Genomic DNA, 18,352 nt, shown 5'->3' on the forward strand with positions numbered 1-18,352 from the left:
ACAGGTGCTCTGTGTTGCATGACCAGTCCAGTTTATTGTCCACCCACAGCCCGAGGTACTTGTACTTGTTGACCACCTCCACCTCCTCCCCCTCTATCTGAACTGGCAGTGGACCTTCTCTGGACCTCCCGAAGTCCACAACCAGTTCCTTAGTCTTTGAGGTGTTGAGTTGCAGGTGGTTTGTGTGACTCCATGCGACAAAGTTCCTCACCAGACTTCTGTACTCCTCTTCCTGATCATCCCAGATACACCCCATGATGGCCGTGTCATCTGCAAACTTCTGAATATGGCATAATTCAGAGTTGTAGCAGAAGTCAGAGGTGTACAGGGTGAAGAGAAGAGGGGACAGCACAGTTCCCTGTGGTGCTCCTGTGCTGCTGACCACTGTGTCAGACGTGATGTCCTTCAGCCTGACGTACTGTGGTCTGTCGGTGAGGTAGTCGGAGATCCAAGCCACCAGGCAGGGGTCCACCTCCATCCTGTTCAGTTTTTCCTGAAGCATACAGGGCCGGATGGTATTAAAGGCACTGGAAAAGTCAAGAAACAGGATCCTGACCGTGCCTTTTCCCCCATCCAGGTGTGAGTGGGCTCTGTGTAGGAGGTACAGGATGGCATCCTCCACTCCGACACCCACCTTGTATGCAAACTGTAGTGGGTCCTGGGCATGTTGTACCTGTGGTCGGAGGAGGTTGAGGAAGAGCCGCTCTAGAGTCTTCATAAGATGTGACGTCAGTGCCACCGGTCGGAAGTCATTCAGCTCATTGGGCCGGTTCTTTTTGGGGACCGGGACGATGCAGGATGTCTTCCATAGTCATATGTCATGATTTTAATTAGTTTTTATGACTCTAAATAGAATTTACAGACCAGAACTTGAAATACTGGTTTAATTTTCTACCCTGTGCTAGAATGTCTGACAAGTAACTTACATACAGCCACTGGTATAATAACTAATCACAGAAAAGCAGCCCCCACATTGCCTCACAACATAACAACTAATCACACAGATCATCTCTCCAGCTGATTCAGTCTAGCTCAGCCGTAGCTTCCTGCTGGCTGTATGTTAGCAAATTCTAAATCTCCTTCTTTGCTGGCAGCTGGAAAAAATAACCTTTAAGCTAGCTACCTAAAAGAAACTAAAACCTGTGGGGGGCATCTTTACATGTAGGAGTTTGATCATTATTATATTGGTGCTTGCCTTCCTGTAGACCAAAACAAGATTTTTCCAGTGGAGTTTTGCATCAATGCATCCTGGGCTCAGTGCCACCAGAGACAGGTGTGACTGGGTTAAAGAAATATAAAGAAGCCAGAATGATTTCCTCCTGTACCAGAATGAAAATGTGTGCTGCCAGACCAGCACTGACACAGCAATTTGGAGACACGTTTGGCTGGCTGTGTGAAACAGGTTCTCTGCTAGTGTGCTCATGCTACACAGCAACAGAAGATTGGTTGTTTTCATTGGCTTAACCTTAGCCATGTAAATAAACTGCCATCATTAAAATACATCATAACAATGTGGACATCTACGTCTGCCTCAGCAACATCTGTACTACCATAGATAACACCTCGTCTCGACACTGCAACTCCCTCTCTGTTCTCCTCTTTCTTTTATGGCATATTAACAATCTGATAATGCTGCTATGTTATAATGCAGGATATTGTAATAAATTGTAAGCAGTAAATATTTGGAGACAACTGGAAAGATTCAGAACATCAGTTCTGATAATCATCCTGATACTATAAAAGGCTGATCAATGCTTTTCAGATTTTTCATACTTTTCGGATCAGATTCTTACAAGCAACACATTTTTATAACATCCATTCATTCATTTTCTCATGTGTATCCAGTTCAGGGTCATAGTGAGGCTGGAGTCTATCACATAAAACGTGGGGCACATAAACTACCCAGAAGTAGATAAGTTGTTAATGTTTGCTGCACCTCAGCTTAATGGAATATTAAAATATTGTTACTACTGTTAATTAATGATAGTTAGCTCGTTAATTAATGATGAGAACAACAAGCCCTCCTCATTTGTTTCTTCAAGGCAAGTGAAGGCATTTACACACAGATGTGGATTTCTCATCATCATTTTCTCAATAACAACAAATGTTTTTACAGGAAAGGGATGTTAATAAATGGACTGATTGCAATTTCTTGGCCAACAACTACAATTTCTGATGTTTTTCTAAGTATGACCTCCTGATACAATTTTCTTTTCCAATTATAGTTTCTTTTTATAGGACATTTAACCGACAGCATGTATAGTCAAAAATAAAAATTTCTGTAATACAGTCACCAGTCCAGGCTGGATGATTGGTGGATCTTACCTGAAGGACCAGGGAATCCTCTGAAGTTTAGGGGTAAAAGATAAAGCCCTCAGCCACAACAAGGTAATAAGCCACTTAGGGATCAATAATAATGATCCAACTATATAATAGTTGGATCATAAGCCTGGTCTTCCATAAGACCAGGCTTATGGAATTATGAAAACCTCTCATCATCTAGATATCAGAGTCATTTTACATAATCAATATTTTTGCATTTCACACTTTCAAGTGGTAGCCAGATCTTTTTCTCAGAGGTTGACATAGCTGCTGATTGGCCAAGCATCAATATCAGATAGACAAAGGGATGGTACAAGTTTGCTTTTTTACCTTAAATGACCTGCATTACCTTCAACGTGAGAAATTTACTCTTCATCAATGTATAAATACATGTACTTCACTTACCACTGAAGTTTTCTGTGACAAACATGGGCAAGGGGTATATACATTTAATAAGTGGTCTTTAAATTTCAAAAGAACAAAATACAAATAATTTCTGTTCTGCTGCCCCTCTGGCCAAGTTTAAAAATAGAAAATTACTTGGGTAAAGTCATAGAATCATTGGTGTCACTGCACATTTTAACATTTATTATTAGGAAATATAGTAGGTCAGTATATTTCAAAAGTCCAGTGGAGGTCCAAAATCTGAGATACGACCAGGCTTATGGAATTTTGAAAACCTCTCATCATCTAGATCCAGTCAGATTAGGGTCAGCAATGGCAGCGCCACCCTAGGATGGAGGATGATGAACTATCCAGTGCAGAATCCATGTAGCGCCATAAAACCTATGTTGTGAATGCTTTCTCCCCCCCACCTCCCTCTCCATCTCTCTCTCACTCTCTCTGCCATGCGAGCATGTATTTAGTTCAGAGGGTTTGCAGGCTTTGCTCTTGATCCCTCATACATGTCAACACAACAGGGTGGCTGTGGAGAATTATAAATTGGATTGGTATTCTGCGTCCCGGTGTTTCAAGAGGCCTGGGTTGTTTTGATCTTACATAAGAGGCAATATTATTTGATGGACAGCATTAGGATTTGAGTTCTATCCTTTGTGAATGTAAATGTGCAATAAACAATAAATATTTTAGTAAATCTTTGGTCTCTGCATCTTCCTTTTTTGTACCTTTATTTCTGTCTTGCACTACTACTACTACCACTACTAATAATAATAATGATGTGGTTTCTTCCAGGCGCTTGGTGGACACAGAAGATGAACTCAGTGACATTCAGTCCGAGTCGGTGCCTTCAGAAGTGCGAGACTGGCTGGCCTCCACCTTTACCCGACAGATGGGCCTGATGCTAAGACGTAACGAGGAAAAACCTCGCTTCCGAAGCATCGTCCACGCCGTTCAGGCTGGAATATTTGTTGAGAGGTAGAATTTGTTTGTGTCGCACAAAAACACTTCCACGATCACATCCGAGCCTGGAGCCATCATCCCTAAATAATTCATGGCCTATCACCTTTTATTTCCCCCCTTGCCAATCTATTATTGGTGCATCCAAATCAGTGTCACGACTTGAAGCAGTTCAATCAGCGTCTTTAGTTTGGCCTTGCATAACAAATGGATAGAAGACATGGTGTTCTAAAGCTGTTTTGTTTGCTTTTGTTTGTTAAAGTAGTTCAAAGTTTTGTGTAATTTAATGAGGAATAGTAAATAACTGAGTTATGCAGAGGCTCGAAACTTATTTTAAGTCACCCATTTTATTGCACATGCTGTTTGCTTTTGTTTGTGTCTGGATAGATGATATGTTGATGTGTAAATTTGATATGACATAAGTCTTTTTAGATGAATCATGAAAAACATTTGAAGGCAATAAGGCAAATACTAAAATGCAGTAATAGAACTTTCTTTTGTACATAATTTAAGAGTAGTTATTAAAGCTGGGGGTTGGCAACATGTTTTTGGCACTACTAGACAAAAAGATCAATAATAACCTTTCAGCATATAGTAATTCAAGTGGTCTGGAAGGGAACTAGTGCCTCTCCTCTGGTCATTGTTTACAATCTTTAGATAATCAAATCATGACAGGAGACTTTGACCGCAGGTCTTTTTACTCTAGTTCAGATGAAGACGTATGAGGTGTCTAAAAAGCAAAAAAGACTTTATAGTGAGAGGCAGGGGTGCAGGTTAAGTAGAATCCTTTACCGAGGGAAATAGTAGTTCTTTGTAGCCAAAAAAATAGTTTGAGACTTTACTTTTGGCAGGTGTAAAGCTCATATATAAGAGGCTCTTAGAATAGATAAGCAAAAGCTGGAGGAGGAGGGTTGTCTGTTTTTAGGTTTTTCTTTATTTACATCTGTTGGTGCTTTAATAAATACTTAGGTATACAGCAGAGGGAGGAAGGATTCAAAGCAGTAAAGGTGAGAGAGGCAAACCGTTTGGCATATTTATTATTCAATTACTATATATATACATATGTAAATAATATATTTTTTCTGTCTTGCAATGTAAATCTCTGGTATATTATTGCTGATAGGTGATGAAGTTCTTACTTAAGACTGCCTTATCTGAACGTGTGAGCACCAAACTGAATGAGAGCGACTGACAAGTAGGAGAGAGAGGAAATAATTCAAAATTTAAAGCCACACTCTTTGGTTAAAATTTCAATCTGCTGGAAATGTGTGTGCATCCTCGGAACGCTGGCTCTCTCACCTGAGTCAACAATACATCATCAGTTCCTTGGCAAGCCTGGCTAAGCACAATCATTCGGAGAGCTGCATACAGCTCTAGGCTGTGCTTTATCACACAGTAACATGCAACATGTATTTGTTTAAATCAGTAAGCCTCTAACATGTGAGTTATAATCTTTCTTAATCTGTTTTACAGTGAAGCCATATTGGAAAATGGAGGATTAAAGTGAAAATGTGGAACAGCGCGGTGCACTCTGAGCTGTCCACTATCTGTATAGATATCTGCCGTTCATTACAACTATTGTGATGCTAAATTTGAATCTCTAGCATCTGTTCTTATTCCACTAAATTGCGAGATGCTGAGCACCACACACTAATTTTGTAGCCATCCAACTGAATCTAATGACTCGTTGGTCTCATGGGGAATTATGTAGCTTGTGTTGCAGCTTGCAATGAAGTAAAACCATATTTTATCCTCATATGTGAGGATAAAGCTTTTGCATGTAAAAAAAAAAAGAAAAAAGAAAAAAAGACTAGCTTGCAAAGCATTTACCTCTTCTCAACCTAACCTGTCTAATATAGCTTCACAGTGAGTTGTGCATATTTGAAGCTTTAGGGAAACCAGCAGGCTGTGGTTTGGGGTTGGTGTAGTAACCTCTGCTGTTTGCACTCAGCAGTGCTTTTCATTTGATGTTTTTATCTCGTTCAAACAGGATGTACCGGCGTACCTCCAATATGGTGGGACTCAGCTACCCGGCCTCTGTCATATCTGTGCTTAAGGTATTAACGTGCGCACTCACATTCAAAAAGAAACATACGCATAAGGAAAAGTTACTTGGTGCACACATACACGCTGTGAAAATCGACATACTCTGAAATATTTATATGAAGTGGACTTTTGGCACCGTTTGTTTGTGTTGTGTGTTTTCCTTTTGTGTTGGTAGAGGATGAATAAGTTGTTTGACAAGGATGGTGTCATTATTTAAATGTTTCTCCTTCATACAGAATGTTGACAAGTGGTCGTTTGATGTCTTCGCTCTGAATGAGGCCAGTGGAGACCACGCACTTAAATTCATATTCTACGAGCTGCTCACAAGATATGATCTCATTAGTCGTTTCAAGGTAAAGCCCCAAGGAAATAATGTACCACCTGAAACTGATATGTGGTGGTTTATGCCATTAAAACAAGAAAAACTATTCAGTATGAGTAAGAATCTTCACTGTTCCTTATTTGATGGATGTGGGCACACTCTCCTCTCCACCTTAGAATAAGATTATCTCACTAAATTTTAATCATTATATGAAGGGGGCTGGCCACATTTCATCTCAACTGATAGTACATCATTCAAGTCACCAGATATCTTGGAGAAGGGTTTCCTGTTTACATTTTCTTGTTGTTTTGTCTAATGTCAGATCCCAATCTCTGCGGTGGTGTCATTTGTTGAGGCCCTTGAGGTCGGATACAGCAAACATAAAAACCCCTACCACAACCTGGTTCATGCTGCTGATGTCACACAGACTGTGCACTACTTGCTACTCAAGACTGGCATGGTGGTGAGTAAAACATGGACAAGTTAGGTAACATAATGTTATACACATACATACAGTAACCTGCTAAAAAGAAACAAGCAAAAAAAAAACCCCAAAAAAACTGTTGACCATCTTGGTTTAGTTCCAAGAAAGCAGGCTCACGGGATCGAAGCTTAGTCTGTGAAAGTGAGGGGATTTTATCCACATGGTATTCAGAACATCTCTGTCAGCCTAATTGCAGCTTTGCTTGACATTCAGCTTTTAAATATGGCTTTTTTTAGCCTGAAGAATCCATGAACCATCTTTTTAGACAAAAAAATAAACAAGAGCCAAAATTAATTCTAGGAAGGTTGAAAACATCTAAGGAATAGGCACCGAATATAAAATAAAATATTACCTCTTGCCTTTTTTTCCTGGGTATATCATTGCTGCTCCATAGATTTTGCTGCTTTTGCTCTTTTTACTATCAGGTGACCTATTTCACTTCTTTGCACCGAGGTGACTTTAGGGCGTTTCTGATGCAGCATTTATTCAAAAAAGGAATAAAAAACACTAGCCTGAGTTCAAAGTCCCTAACCAGCCGGCTGCCCCCGCTTCCAGTGTTTTTATTTAATCACCTTAATAAGGTGGCTGCGACAGCTGTCGACATGGTATGTTTCTCTGGGCAGTGCCTTGCGGAGAAAACCACATTACTGCTAGAACCACAGGCTCCTTGGAGAGCAGGTGAGGGACATCTATCATTTTGCAGGCCCTCCAGACTCCATTAAATCAACAATCAACAGGTCATTCATAAAGCAGACCCATGAGGAAATACAGTGAGTGGTGGATCAGCCATCATGCATCCACCCTGTTTTTAATGACTCCTCCACCCCCCACTGTTGATTAGTCACCAATATCGACTGGGCTTCCTGAGCTAAATCCCCACTCTGTGTATGTGAGGGCACTCAGATGCATGCACATCTTAGAGGGGAAAAAGCCCTGATTACAGTGTGCTGATTACAGATTAGATTTTAGATTTTATAGATGAAACTAATGATTGATTCACTGAAAAAAAATCCGCAAATCCACCAATAATATTAACTAATTATATATTGAAGAGTTGTTATCGATCTTCCTCACTGACATCTTGGCCAGAAATGAAATAAGATTATCTCAAACTATTCCTGCAACAGTGTGCTGCTGCACTGACATTATCTTCTTTGCTGTAATCATGAATCGCACATCAAACAGCTACAACATGCCCCAAAAACACACATAGGAAGGTGTGATGTGTAGTCTCACCTTGTGACACTAAACTTATAGTAAACTTAAAAAAGAGACTTGTGGGGTTTTTTTTGTAATATTTGGTGACATATGTGGAACAAAGCAGATTGACAGACCGTCACAGAGAAACTGAAACCAGAAGTGATGAAGTGAGAGTTTAAAATGCAATTTTCAATAGAGCTTGTCTTATCTGAAGTTTTCTTTTTTGCTTTTCTAACCTTTTCCTCTATCTCCTTCTTCCCATTTGTTTCCTTTCATCCCTGACGGTAATGTATTTCTCATGCCGCATACTTCTCTGGATCTTTTATATCACTTTTCGCCTCTACATTTTTATGGCTTGGTGTTCTATTCCCTGCGTCTCTCTTTTTTCAATTCACTTGCTTCTCATCTCTCTTCTCTAATTTTTGTCCATTCTGTTCATTACTTTCCCCACCTCCTTTTCCTGTCAATGTCTGTCTTTTCCATGTCGTTACCTCTTCTCCTGAACACCGTTCCCTCTTATATATCCGTCTTAATGCCCTCCTCATCATCATCCTTACCTCACCCCTCCTTTTCCCTCGCTCCCTTGTCCTCCTCTTTTCTTCTTCTTTTGCCTCCAGCATTGGTTGACTGAGCTTGAGATCTTTGCCATGATCTTTGCGGCGGCGGTGCATGACTACGAGCACACGGGGACCACAAACAACTTCCACATTCAGACAAGGTAATGGATCATTAAATCATAAATGCATGGCACTGACTCGCCCGATCAATGTTTTCATTTGCAGCAAGAGGGCTTTACAATCACACTGTGATCGCCTGCAGTGCAGTAATAACACTGGGGCTGGTTGGGAGTCCAGATGAACTCCAAAACTCATCCTCTTGAAAAAAAAAATCTGTTCTACAAAACAAGGAATTGCTCAGCATTTTTCACTCTTGTCAACTTGAAAGAAAAACATTTACCATCATTTGGAAAAAAAAGGAAAAACAATTCACAGGACTCTATATACAGCTATGAAAAACTAAGTATACCATTACAGCTTCTATAGGACTTAAGATAAGTAGCTGATAGGTGCTGATAATAAAATGCATTTGATTAATTGATCATCAGCAACTGTGACCATCTCTGTAAAAGCAGAAGTTTTGGCAGCTTACAGGTCTAAAGCATTTAGGTGTTTGTTAACAACATGTTACAATCTTCTGAGTAGTGGATGCCCCAGCAAATTAACCCCAAGGTCAGACCTTGCAGTGCTAAGAGAAATTTTGAAACCCCAAGACAATATCAAACTCACACAGATATAATGTTAATGTTCCTGACGGTACAGTTGGAAGAAGGCTGCAGAGTTGGAATGGTTGCCAGGAGAAAACCTCTTCTCTTTTTGGGCCTGAACAAACCCAAAAACATCTGGAAAAGTGTTCTTTGGACAGATGAGACCAAGGTGGAGATGTCTGACCACGATGCAGAGTGTCACATTTCGTGAAAACACAGCATATCATGACAAACACTTCATACTAGCTGTCAAGCATGGTGGCAGAGAGGTGATGATTTGGGTTTGTTTTTCAGCCACAGAACATTTTAGGGCAAAATATGGGCCTAAAATCATGGGGGTGTACTTACATTTTCACAGCAGCAGATAGAGTCCTTTGAAACTTTTTTGGCATTTCACCTAACACAACAATTAAAATCTATTATTATGAGAAACAAAATTATTTCTTTTGACCAGTGCCCTCCTATTTTTAGGATGCATGAACGTCATTTTATTCATTTTGATTTAGAACCTTAGAAGAGTCAGTGTTCCTTAGCCTTTCAATAAATAATGAAAGTTTTTTTTAAAAAAAATATGTTAGCTTTGATGCAGGTTTAAGTAAATAATACCCTCCACATGTTATTTCTTTATTTTTTCTGTTTATTCTTTTCATTGTTTTTCTGTTGCATTTGGCAGGTGAGAGTTCAACCAAATTTTAGTCTTTGACCATGTCGTATTGGATTTGCCAGGAAAGAAATATGTCAGATCTTTCACTAGTTACCAGACTGCAGCAATAGCTTTGTTGTGCACTCAGTGTTTTGAGCACAGCACTCTTTATAGTGTCATCAAGCTACAGTTTTTGAACTAAAGTAAAACAGAAGCAGCTAAATGAATCTCAAGTAGGCAACCAATTTGGATCTTTGATTTTGACTAGCATCTGCAAAAATGTTTAAAGGATTTAGTAACATCTGTGGATCCCTCATGTGTTTTCTGAGCTGTTTGATTTCCCTGCAATAGCCCAAGAAAAGAGTTTTCTTTCTTTTGGACTGACAGGTCAGACACAGCTATCCTGTATAATGATCGTTCAGTATTGGAGAGTCATCATGTCAGCGCAGCCTATCGCCTGCTGCAGGACGACGATGAAATGAACATCCTCTACAACCTTTCTAAGGATGACTGGAGGTCAGTAACACAGACAGAGAATGATAGGAAGGGTGCAGGATAGGTGAGTGACAGCAAAGGGGATTAAAAGTCAGATGTAAAAATATCACATAAGAACAGACAAAGCATGAATAAAACCAAGCAGAGCGCACAGGTCAAGCAGTCTCACAATGAACATCTACTCAAAGTAAACTGAGCTCCTGTTTTTCCAGGCTACTTATACACAGTAGAAACACAGAGTCAAAATCAGCAAAGCTGGATTACCTCCAAGGCTCAACAACTTTATAGAAATGGAACTGTTATATGAAGATAGCTCTAATCTGATTACATACAGCATAAGCTACTGTCAAATAAGATATAAATAGTTCTCAAAAACCGCCTTCATCTAATTACAAAGACTTCAAAATAAGTCAGCTTTTATTAGCCGCAGGTTTGACCGTTTTTTATGCTGCACATGGCTCACGTTTTCTCTCCTTTTTTCATTTAGAGAGCTGCGGGCTTTAGTAGTGGAAATGGTGCTGGCTACAGACATGTCCTGCCACTTCCAGCAAGTTAAGGCCATGAAGAACTTCCTACAACAACCGGAGGGGTCAGTTGCCATTTCCTTCATTACAGTTTATAATGTGCGCCCTTGCCCCTGCAATTTACATACCCATTACCCCCGCTATCAGCCACCATTTACTAACCACCTGCCATTTACAACCTAATTAATCCTGCCCCAAAGGGGGCACATGGAGAGAAACACTATAAACAGGCCTGTTTTATATCAGGTGGACCTCTGGAATGAAAAACAAGGGAGGATTTCTGTTGCTCAGGTGTTGTTTACTCAACATAAAAAAATTAAATTCAACGAGTCATTTGCTGCCAAATAGTACCAAATGTCGCACATTACACAGTGCAGGTATTCAACAGAGAATTACCACGGTGCCTCTCAGGCACAAACGCAGCTTGCTTCTCTGTGCTGGACGTCTGCAACAGAGTTACGGTGTAGTCACACCAGATTTGGCAGGGTGAAATTTATTTACACACTGTGGCTAAAAAAAAAAGAGCCGCTGCCAGAAATTGCTGGCAGGTTTGTTGGCATGCCGTCCTTTTGCTACTGCTGATGAGCTAGCAGAAAATGTTTCGTTTTCACAGAAAAAAAATATAGCACTTCCTTTGACAGAATTATTGTTGTGCTGCTTGTATTCTTTAGCATTAATGCTCCCTCACACTTTACAGTCGCTAATATTCTCTGGGTGTTATACTTTGGTAAAGAATATCAGAAATCCTTTGCACAGCAGAAGATATGAGCAGAATCAAAAATGGAGAAATAAAAAAAAAGGAACTTCTCAACTGTTTCCTCTCTTAAACAATTTAGACAAGAGGAAGACAAGAAGAGAAATTATCAATAACATCACCCAGAAACAATGAGGGAATAACACTCTTTATCTCTCTACCTTGCAATGTTCCCCTGGGAATCCTTGAATCCTGGCATTCATGTGGATGTTATTCTTACATGCACCAGCCACCTAAACATTGTTACACACTATCTGATGGAAGCTTCCTCCCAAGCAGGATAATGTCCCTGATAGTAGAAAACAAAAACTAAAGTATCTAACAGAGCTGGTTCTCTCACAGACTGACTTGGCTGTTGTGAACTGCTGATGTTCACATTTTATATTCTTATCTCTTATTATGCCACAGGGATGCCTAACTGACACAAACTAGGGAAAATAAATGGTACACAATTTTATCCCAGAATGGAATAATCATAAAATAAGGAAAAGAGTAAAATTAAAACAAAGTCACTTATGGGATAAACTTTCATAAGTGCGTTCCCAAAATCTAATACAGACTACAAAATGAAGTAAACTTGTCAAGAAGGCTACCATGCAATCTCTTGTGTATTTTTTTTATTTATGTTGAACCCATACAAACCTCATAGATTGGCAACAGATGTGATGTAACGTTAATGAGGCGAAGTGGGAGCCAAAGTAGGGCTACAGCTCGCAAGTGACCTTGCAAAGACGCTGTTTTTTAGGTTTTTAACTCTGGAAAATATCCAGAGAATAAAGTAAGAAAATGTCAGGAGTTGCCCTTTTTCAGCAAGACTGCGCACTTAAGATGCGTTCTCACTACTGCAAATACTCTGTTTGCTTAAGGCAAAGGGAAATGTTTGGAGAGACCGTGCAAGAGGAAGGACACGTGACGCCTTTTGTGAATTCAGTAGATATTTGCCTGCTCTGTTCTCACATAGGCTTGGTCGGATATTATGTGGATGTCGTACTAAAGGGGTTGTATATAAAGGCCTGTTTAATATCCAATCTCACTGCGATGGACACCTTAGGTTTGTACCTCTGACAGTTAATATCAGGCTGCTGTTCCTGAGTAAAAAATGACTCGAGCCACAGAGCTGTGAACCAGTGCAGAGAAAAGACCCACACATAAAAAATATGGATGGCAAATTATGCTGAGGTGGTTCTTAATGTTATCCGAGAGAGAATGGCTACAACTTTGCTTCTCTTTAAAATTCTTGCAGTGAATCTATATAAAAAACAAAGTTTAGGCCCTGCTTTGCTTAAACTAAATGGTAGTGAATGACGTTAGATATATGTGCCTGATTCATTTAGAAGTTCTACATAATACTCTGTTGGTATTTTTAAGTGCATTAATGGTGTGCATCTTTTTAAGCACTTTAAGCACCCTAACACGACTGCAGTGACCGATAACTGTTGTACATGCAGACACTGAGCTGAAGCGTGCATACAGAAATAAAAACACTATCAAGCAAACTATCATGCAATGTGATGACTCATCAGTGCTGATGCAGCTGCCGCATTGACAAGAAACATGTTGACCTTCAGGGTATTCTTTTCACCGTGATAATGCCGAGCACTTATCTGAAAATTACTCAGAAGGCACTGATATGTAGATAAGTGGCTTCCTAAAAATATATATTGGTATCAACAATATTGTGTTCCCTGTATTTGTGAATATAACTTGAAAATTGCTGACCTGAAGGTAATCGTCAAGGGAGAGTATTGGGTGCTCACACACACACGCACACACGCACCAAAATAAGAGATTGCAGTCTGCAGGGAGCTGTGATGCTGAATAGACTCTAATGTGAAGTAATTCAAACCAGACTGCTGCAGGCCTGCTTAGAGTGCACTTTAAGACCCAATCTGCCACAAATGGAATGAGGGGAAAAAACGTGAGCTAGTCTTTTTCACCTCTGTTTAACCTCTGCTATGCATGTATTATTGTGCCTGCATTTTCATGTGACTGCCTATTTTCTATATGCGTCTGTTCATGATTCAGTCCGTTTACCATGAGATTTTGATATTAGGTTGCGATTTCTCTAGAGCTGAGATGATCTTCATACTGTGTTTTAATGTGGAAGTAATATGAATGAAGAGGACTTTTGGATGGCTGGATGGAAGACTATACAGATAGACACATAGTGCTGGAGGTAGGGGGTTCCTTACTGTAATGAAAATAGTGCATTTCATCTTTTTGAGTACTGAAAATTAGATTTAATGGAAATGGGAGATGGCCTGTGTTTGTATAGCGCTTTCCTAGTCCCTAAGGACCCCAAAGCGTTTTACACATCCAGTCATCCACCCATTCACACACACATTCACACTGGTGATGGCAAGCTACATTGTAGCCACAGCCGCCCTGGGGCGCACTGACAGAGGCGAGGCTGCCGGACACTGGCGCCACCAGGCCCTCTGACCACCGCCAGTAGGCAACAGGTGAAATGTCTTGCCCAAGGACACAACGACCGAGACTGTCCAAGCCAGGGCTCAAACCAGCAACCTTCCGATTACAAGGCGAACTCCCAACTCTTGAGCCACGATCACTTAAGATAGTTATAAATACAAAATTATACATGTATTGTATGTATTGTACTATATGTTACTGTGATACCCATGATTATGTCTTTGTGATCTAAGAACTGGTGTCACAAAAGTGTGACCAACACAGTCATCACTCAATTGGCCGTTATTTTGGCTTCAAGCCAATATCTGTAAATCCTTGTGACTGCACGTGTGGTCAGCCCAGAAACAGAAAGACATAAAAACTCAAATCGACTACAGACTACGGGCTTTCTGGATCATGCTACATTTGTTATGTCCAGGATCACATTATGCTATGATTACACACATACACACAGACCCACAAGGTGCAAACAATACCAACTATGTTATCGCATTTAGTAAATAATCTACGTTTAAACAACAGATATGCAGTCATACTGTTTAAACACCTGCCACACTCCTCACAGCCGCCTTTGTAGTAGTTCTCACTACAGTTGGTGTCTCCAGGACCTCGTTATACTATAATTGCACATGCACACACACATAGACACACACATACACACACTTGAAGACTCGCAAAGTGAAAACAAAACCAGTTTTGTTGTCTTGCTGTCATGTTGGAATAATGTTTTTTTTTAAATATTCTAAGTGACTGGGGACGAAAAACTAAACTCAAGCCAGTGAATGTGCAGTAAAACATAAAAGACAATAAAAAGCTAACCTGTCACTTAGACTGAATTTCTTGTACAGACTCATTTCTGGACAGCTGCAGACTCTTGTGCAGCTGTGCCAGGGATACTTACCGTTATTGGCATTTTCTTGCATCTTTTCTGGGGTCTTTCATTAATCTTATCCAAGATTAATCTGCAATGTCTTTGTAACAACTTCTATTTTTTATTTTTTTTTTGCCAGGTTTTTGGCAAAACCTGAAGCTGGAACTTGGCAGATAAAGTACAGTGGGGCAAAAAAGTATTTAGTCAGCCACCGATTGTGCAAGTTCCCCCACTTAAAATGATGACAGAGGTCAGTAATTTGCACCAGAGGTACACTTCAACTGTGAGAGACAGAATGTGGAAAAAAAAATCCATGAATTCACATGGTAGCATTTGTAAAGAATTTATTCGTAAATTAGGGTGGAAAATAAGTATTTGGTCACCTCAAACAAGGAAAATCTCTGGCTCTCACAGACCTGTAACGTCTTCTGTAAGAAGCTTTTCTGTCCCCCACTCGTTACCTGTATGAATGGCACCTGTTTGAACTCATCATCTGTATAAAAGACACCTGTCCACAGCCTCAAACAGTCAGACTCCAAACTCCGCCATGGCCAAGACCAAAGAACTTTCGAAGGACACCAGGAAAAGTATTGTAGACCTGCACCAGACTGGGAAGAGTGAATCTACAATAGGCAAGCAGCTTGGTGTGAAAAAATCAACTGTGGGAGCAATCATCAGAAAATGGAAGACATACAAGACCACTGATAATCTCCCTCGATCTGGGGCTCCACGCAAGATCTCATCCCGTGGGGTCAAAATGATCATGAGAACAGTGAGCAAAGATCCCAGAACCACACAGGGGGACCTGGTGAATGACCTGCAGAGAGCTGGGACCAAAGTAACAAAGGTCACCATCAGTAACACACTACAACGGCAGGGAATCAAATCCCGCAGTGCCAGACGTGTTCCGCTGCTGAAGCCAGTGCATGTCCAGGCCCGTCTGAAGTTTGCCAGAGAGCACATGGATGATACAGCAGAGGATTGGGAGAATGTCATGTGGTCAGATGAAACCAAAGTAGAACTTTTTGGTATAAACTCAACTCGTTGTGTTTGGAGGAAGAAGAATATTGAGTTGCATCCCAAGAACACCATACCTACTGTGAAGCATGGGGGTGGAAACATCATGCTATGGGGTTGTTTTTCTGCCAAGGGGACAGGACGACTGATCCGTGTTAAGGACAGAATTAATGGGGCCATGTATCGTGAGATTTTGAGCCAAAACCTCCTTCCATCAGTGAGAACTTTGAAGATGAAACGAGGCTGGGTCTTCCAACATGACAATGATCCAAAACACACCGCCCGGGCAACAAAGGAGTGGCTCCGTAAGAAGCATTTGAAAGTCCTGGAGTGGCCTAGCCAGTCTCCAGACCTCAACCCCATAGAAAATCTGTGGCGGGAGTTGAAAGTCTGTGTTGCTCAGCGACAGCCCCAAAACATCACTGCTCTCGAGAAGATCTGCATGGAGGAATGGGCCAAAATACCAGCTACTGTGTGTGCAAACCTGGTAAAGACCTATAGTAAACGTTTGACCTCTGTTATTGCCAACAAAGGTTATGTTACAAAGTATTGAGTTGTATTTTTGTTATTGACCAAATACTTATTTTCCACCCTGATTTACGAATAAATTCTTTACAAATCCTACCATGTGGATTCATGGATTTTTTTTTCACATTCTGTCTCTCACAGTTGAAGTGTACCTCTGGTGCAAATTACTGACCTCTGTCATCATTTTAGGTGGGGGAACTTGCACAATCGGTGGCTAACTAAATACTTTTTTGCCCCACTGTACTTCTGACTCACATTCATTTTTTAAAGCCAGAAACACAAAAATGATCTCAATCAATACAGTTTATCATGATACCTCCAAAATCAATTGGCTGCATTGCAAATGGTTATTTGTCCTTCTTTCCTTCTATCATTTTCTTTTTTCTTTAACAATAGCTTCTTTTTTCATTTATAAAAACACACATACAAAACATAAACCATTAGACTTTTCAAGAAAACAGCCGTGATGGCAATTTTTAAAACTGCCTGTCTTCTCTCTCTTAGCATCGACAAGCCAAAGGCGCTGTCCCTGCTGCTGCACACAGCAGACATCAGCCACCCGGCCAAGACTTGGGACCTCCATCACCGTTGGACCACCTCCCTACTAGAGGAGTTCTTCAGACAGGTGAGTTCCTCTGTTACGTCAGAGTAACATGTTGGATGATGGTGGTACAGTGTATGGTTTAGTGGTAGTTTAAATGTATGCAGAGAGAACATGGCATGCTTTTCAGTTGACCTCAGACACAAAGGTCAAATTTACCCTCAGCTGGCAGTTTACTAGGTAGTCATGCTGAGAACTAATCAAGCCTTTGGGGGAAGATCATGCTCTCCAATTTCATGAAATTCTGGAATTCAGGGTCATAAATCGGAAGTATATCGTTGCCATGATCAATAAGCCACATGTAGCTATCTATGTTTGAGTTTTTTATAACTTTGATTATATTTTGACAAACTGACACCTGTTAAATTTGCTGAATTAATTTATTAAAAAAAACCACCTAAGGTGTTATACATTAAAAATGATATCTTCCCTCCCCTTATGCCCAGCGGATTGCGACAGATGGATTCACCTCTCTGAGTCTTCTTATTAAAAGGGAGCTTTTCCTTCCCACTGTTGCCTTGTTCTTGTTGACAGGGGGTTGTCTGATTGTTGGGGTTTTCTCTGTATTATTGTAGGTTCTTTACCTTACAATATCAAGCACCTAGAGGTGAATTGAATATCTAGCGTGCAAGATTTATCGACTTTTAAATGCTGGCGTGAGATTTAAAATTTCTGAGGTGCTACTGCGCAGTCCAACAGAGCCTTAATGAAGACATGAGGTTGAAGAGAGGCATTGGAAATAATATCTTGAGATTTCTTGCTGATAGATGAAACACATGATTTGAAATGCAGTTTATTTATCTTTTGGTTTTAGTCATTGCTCATCTTTGTCGCTGGTGCATTGTATTAGTTTTTGGGTGCTATGTCAACAAAAGCGATTTATTCTTTTGATTCAGTCACACTCACATGAAGTGTGAAACACACTTCATGTGAGTGTGACATAAAAAAATGAAATATTAATATTGGGAAATAATGCTGTTAATGTGAAGCTTTTGCAAAACACTACCAACAAGAGAAATATGCAGTCACACCAGCAAATGTGTTTTTAAAAAGAACAACGTGCTCCATAGAAGATTAAAATGTACAGCGTGACAATGAATTTATGCTATAAATAATAAATGGCGTAATTGTAAATCTCATAAAGAAGGACAGACGTTTAAATGGTGCCACACTGCTTAAATCTCGTCCATTATTAATCCACATTGTTCCCATTATCAGTGCTATTGTTATTGTGGTTGCTTTCACGAGCCTTTTGTCTCTGGGGATACGAATTGCCGATAAATAGCCTCTCCAAAGAACATTGCCTCCCGACTCCACATCTCATCTGTTTGTGACAAAACAGAGGAGAAAATGAAACACATTTGCGGCCCAAACGCACTCGGGGAGGGGCTCAGACGAATCCAAGGTCTGTTGATAGAAGTGTGAGCATATGGTGTGCAGTGGTAAGTGTGTAGGCAAAGATGTGTGTGTGCATGTCTGCAGGGTGCGTCGTATT

The 18,352-nt window shown here is 40.3% G+C and overlaps 1 protein-coding gene across 1 annotated transcript in view; it reads left to right on the top strand.

The window, feature by feature from the left end:
- The window catches only part of pde1cb (phosphodiesterase 1C, calmodulin-dependent b), a 162,502-nt gene that overhangs the window by 94,774 nt on the left and 49,376 nt on the right, over nucleotides 1–18,352 (top strand). The window contains exons 8-15 of the mRNA XM_085439535.1: nucleotides 3,514–3,696; nucleotides 5,669–5,735; nucleotides 5,961–6,077; nucleotides 6,369–6,509; nucleotides 8,348–8,448; nucleotides 10,025–10,153; nucleotides 10,620–10,721; nucleotides 16,761–16,881. Of these exons, the coding sequence (XP_085295661.1) occupies nucleotides 3,514–3,696; nucleotides 5,669–5,735; nucleotides 5,961–6,077; nucleotides 6,369–6,509; nucleotides 8,348–8,448; nucleotides 10,025–10,153; nucleotides 10,620–10,721; nucleotides 16,761–16,881 (961 nt within the window). The remainder of the gene's footprint in view (nucleotides 1–3,513; nucleotides 3,697–5,668; nucleotides 5,736–5,960; nucleotides 6,078–6,368; nucleotides 6,510–8,347; nucleotides 8,449–10,024; nucleotides 10,154–10,619; nucleotides 10,722–16,760; nucleotides 16,882–18,352) is intronic.

This window comes from Copadichromis virginalis, linkage group LG18 (genome assembly GCF_057382275.1).
Source record: "Copadichromis virginalis isolate Kocher_CV1m ecotype Utaka linkage group LG18, C_Virginalis_male_GT1.1, whole genome shotgun sequence".
Taxonomy (NCBI): domain Eukaryota; kingdom Metazoa; phylum Chordata; class Actinopteri; order Cichliformes; family Cichlidae; genus Copadichromis; species Copadichromis virginalis.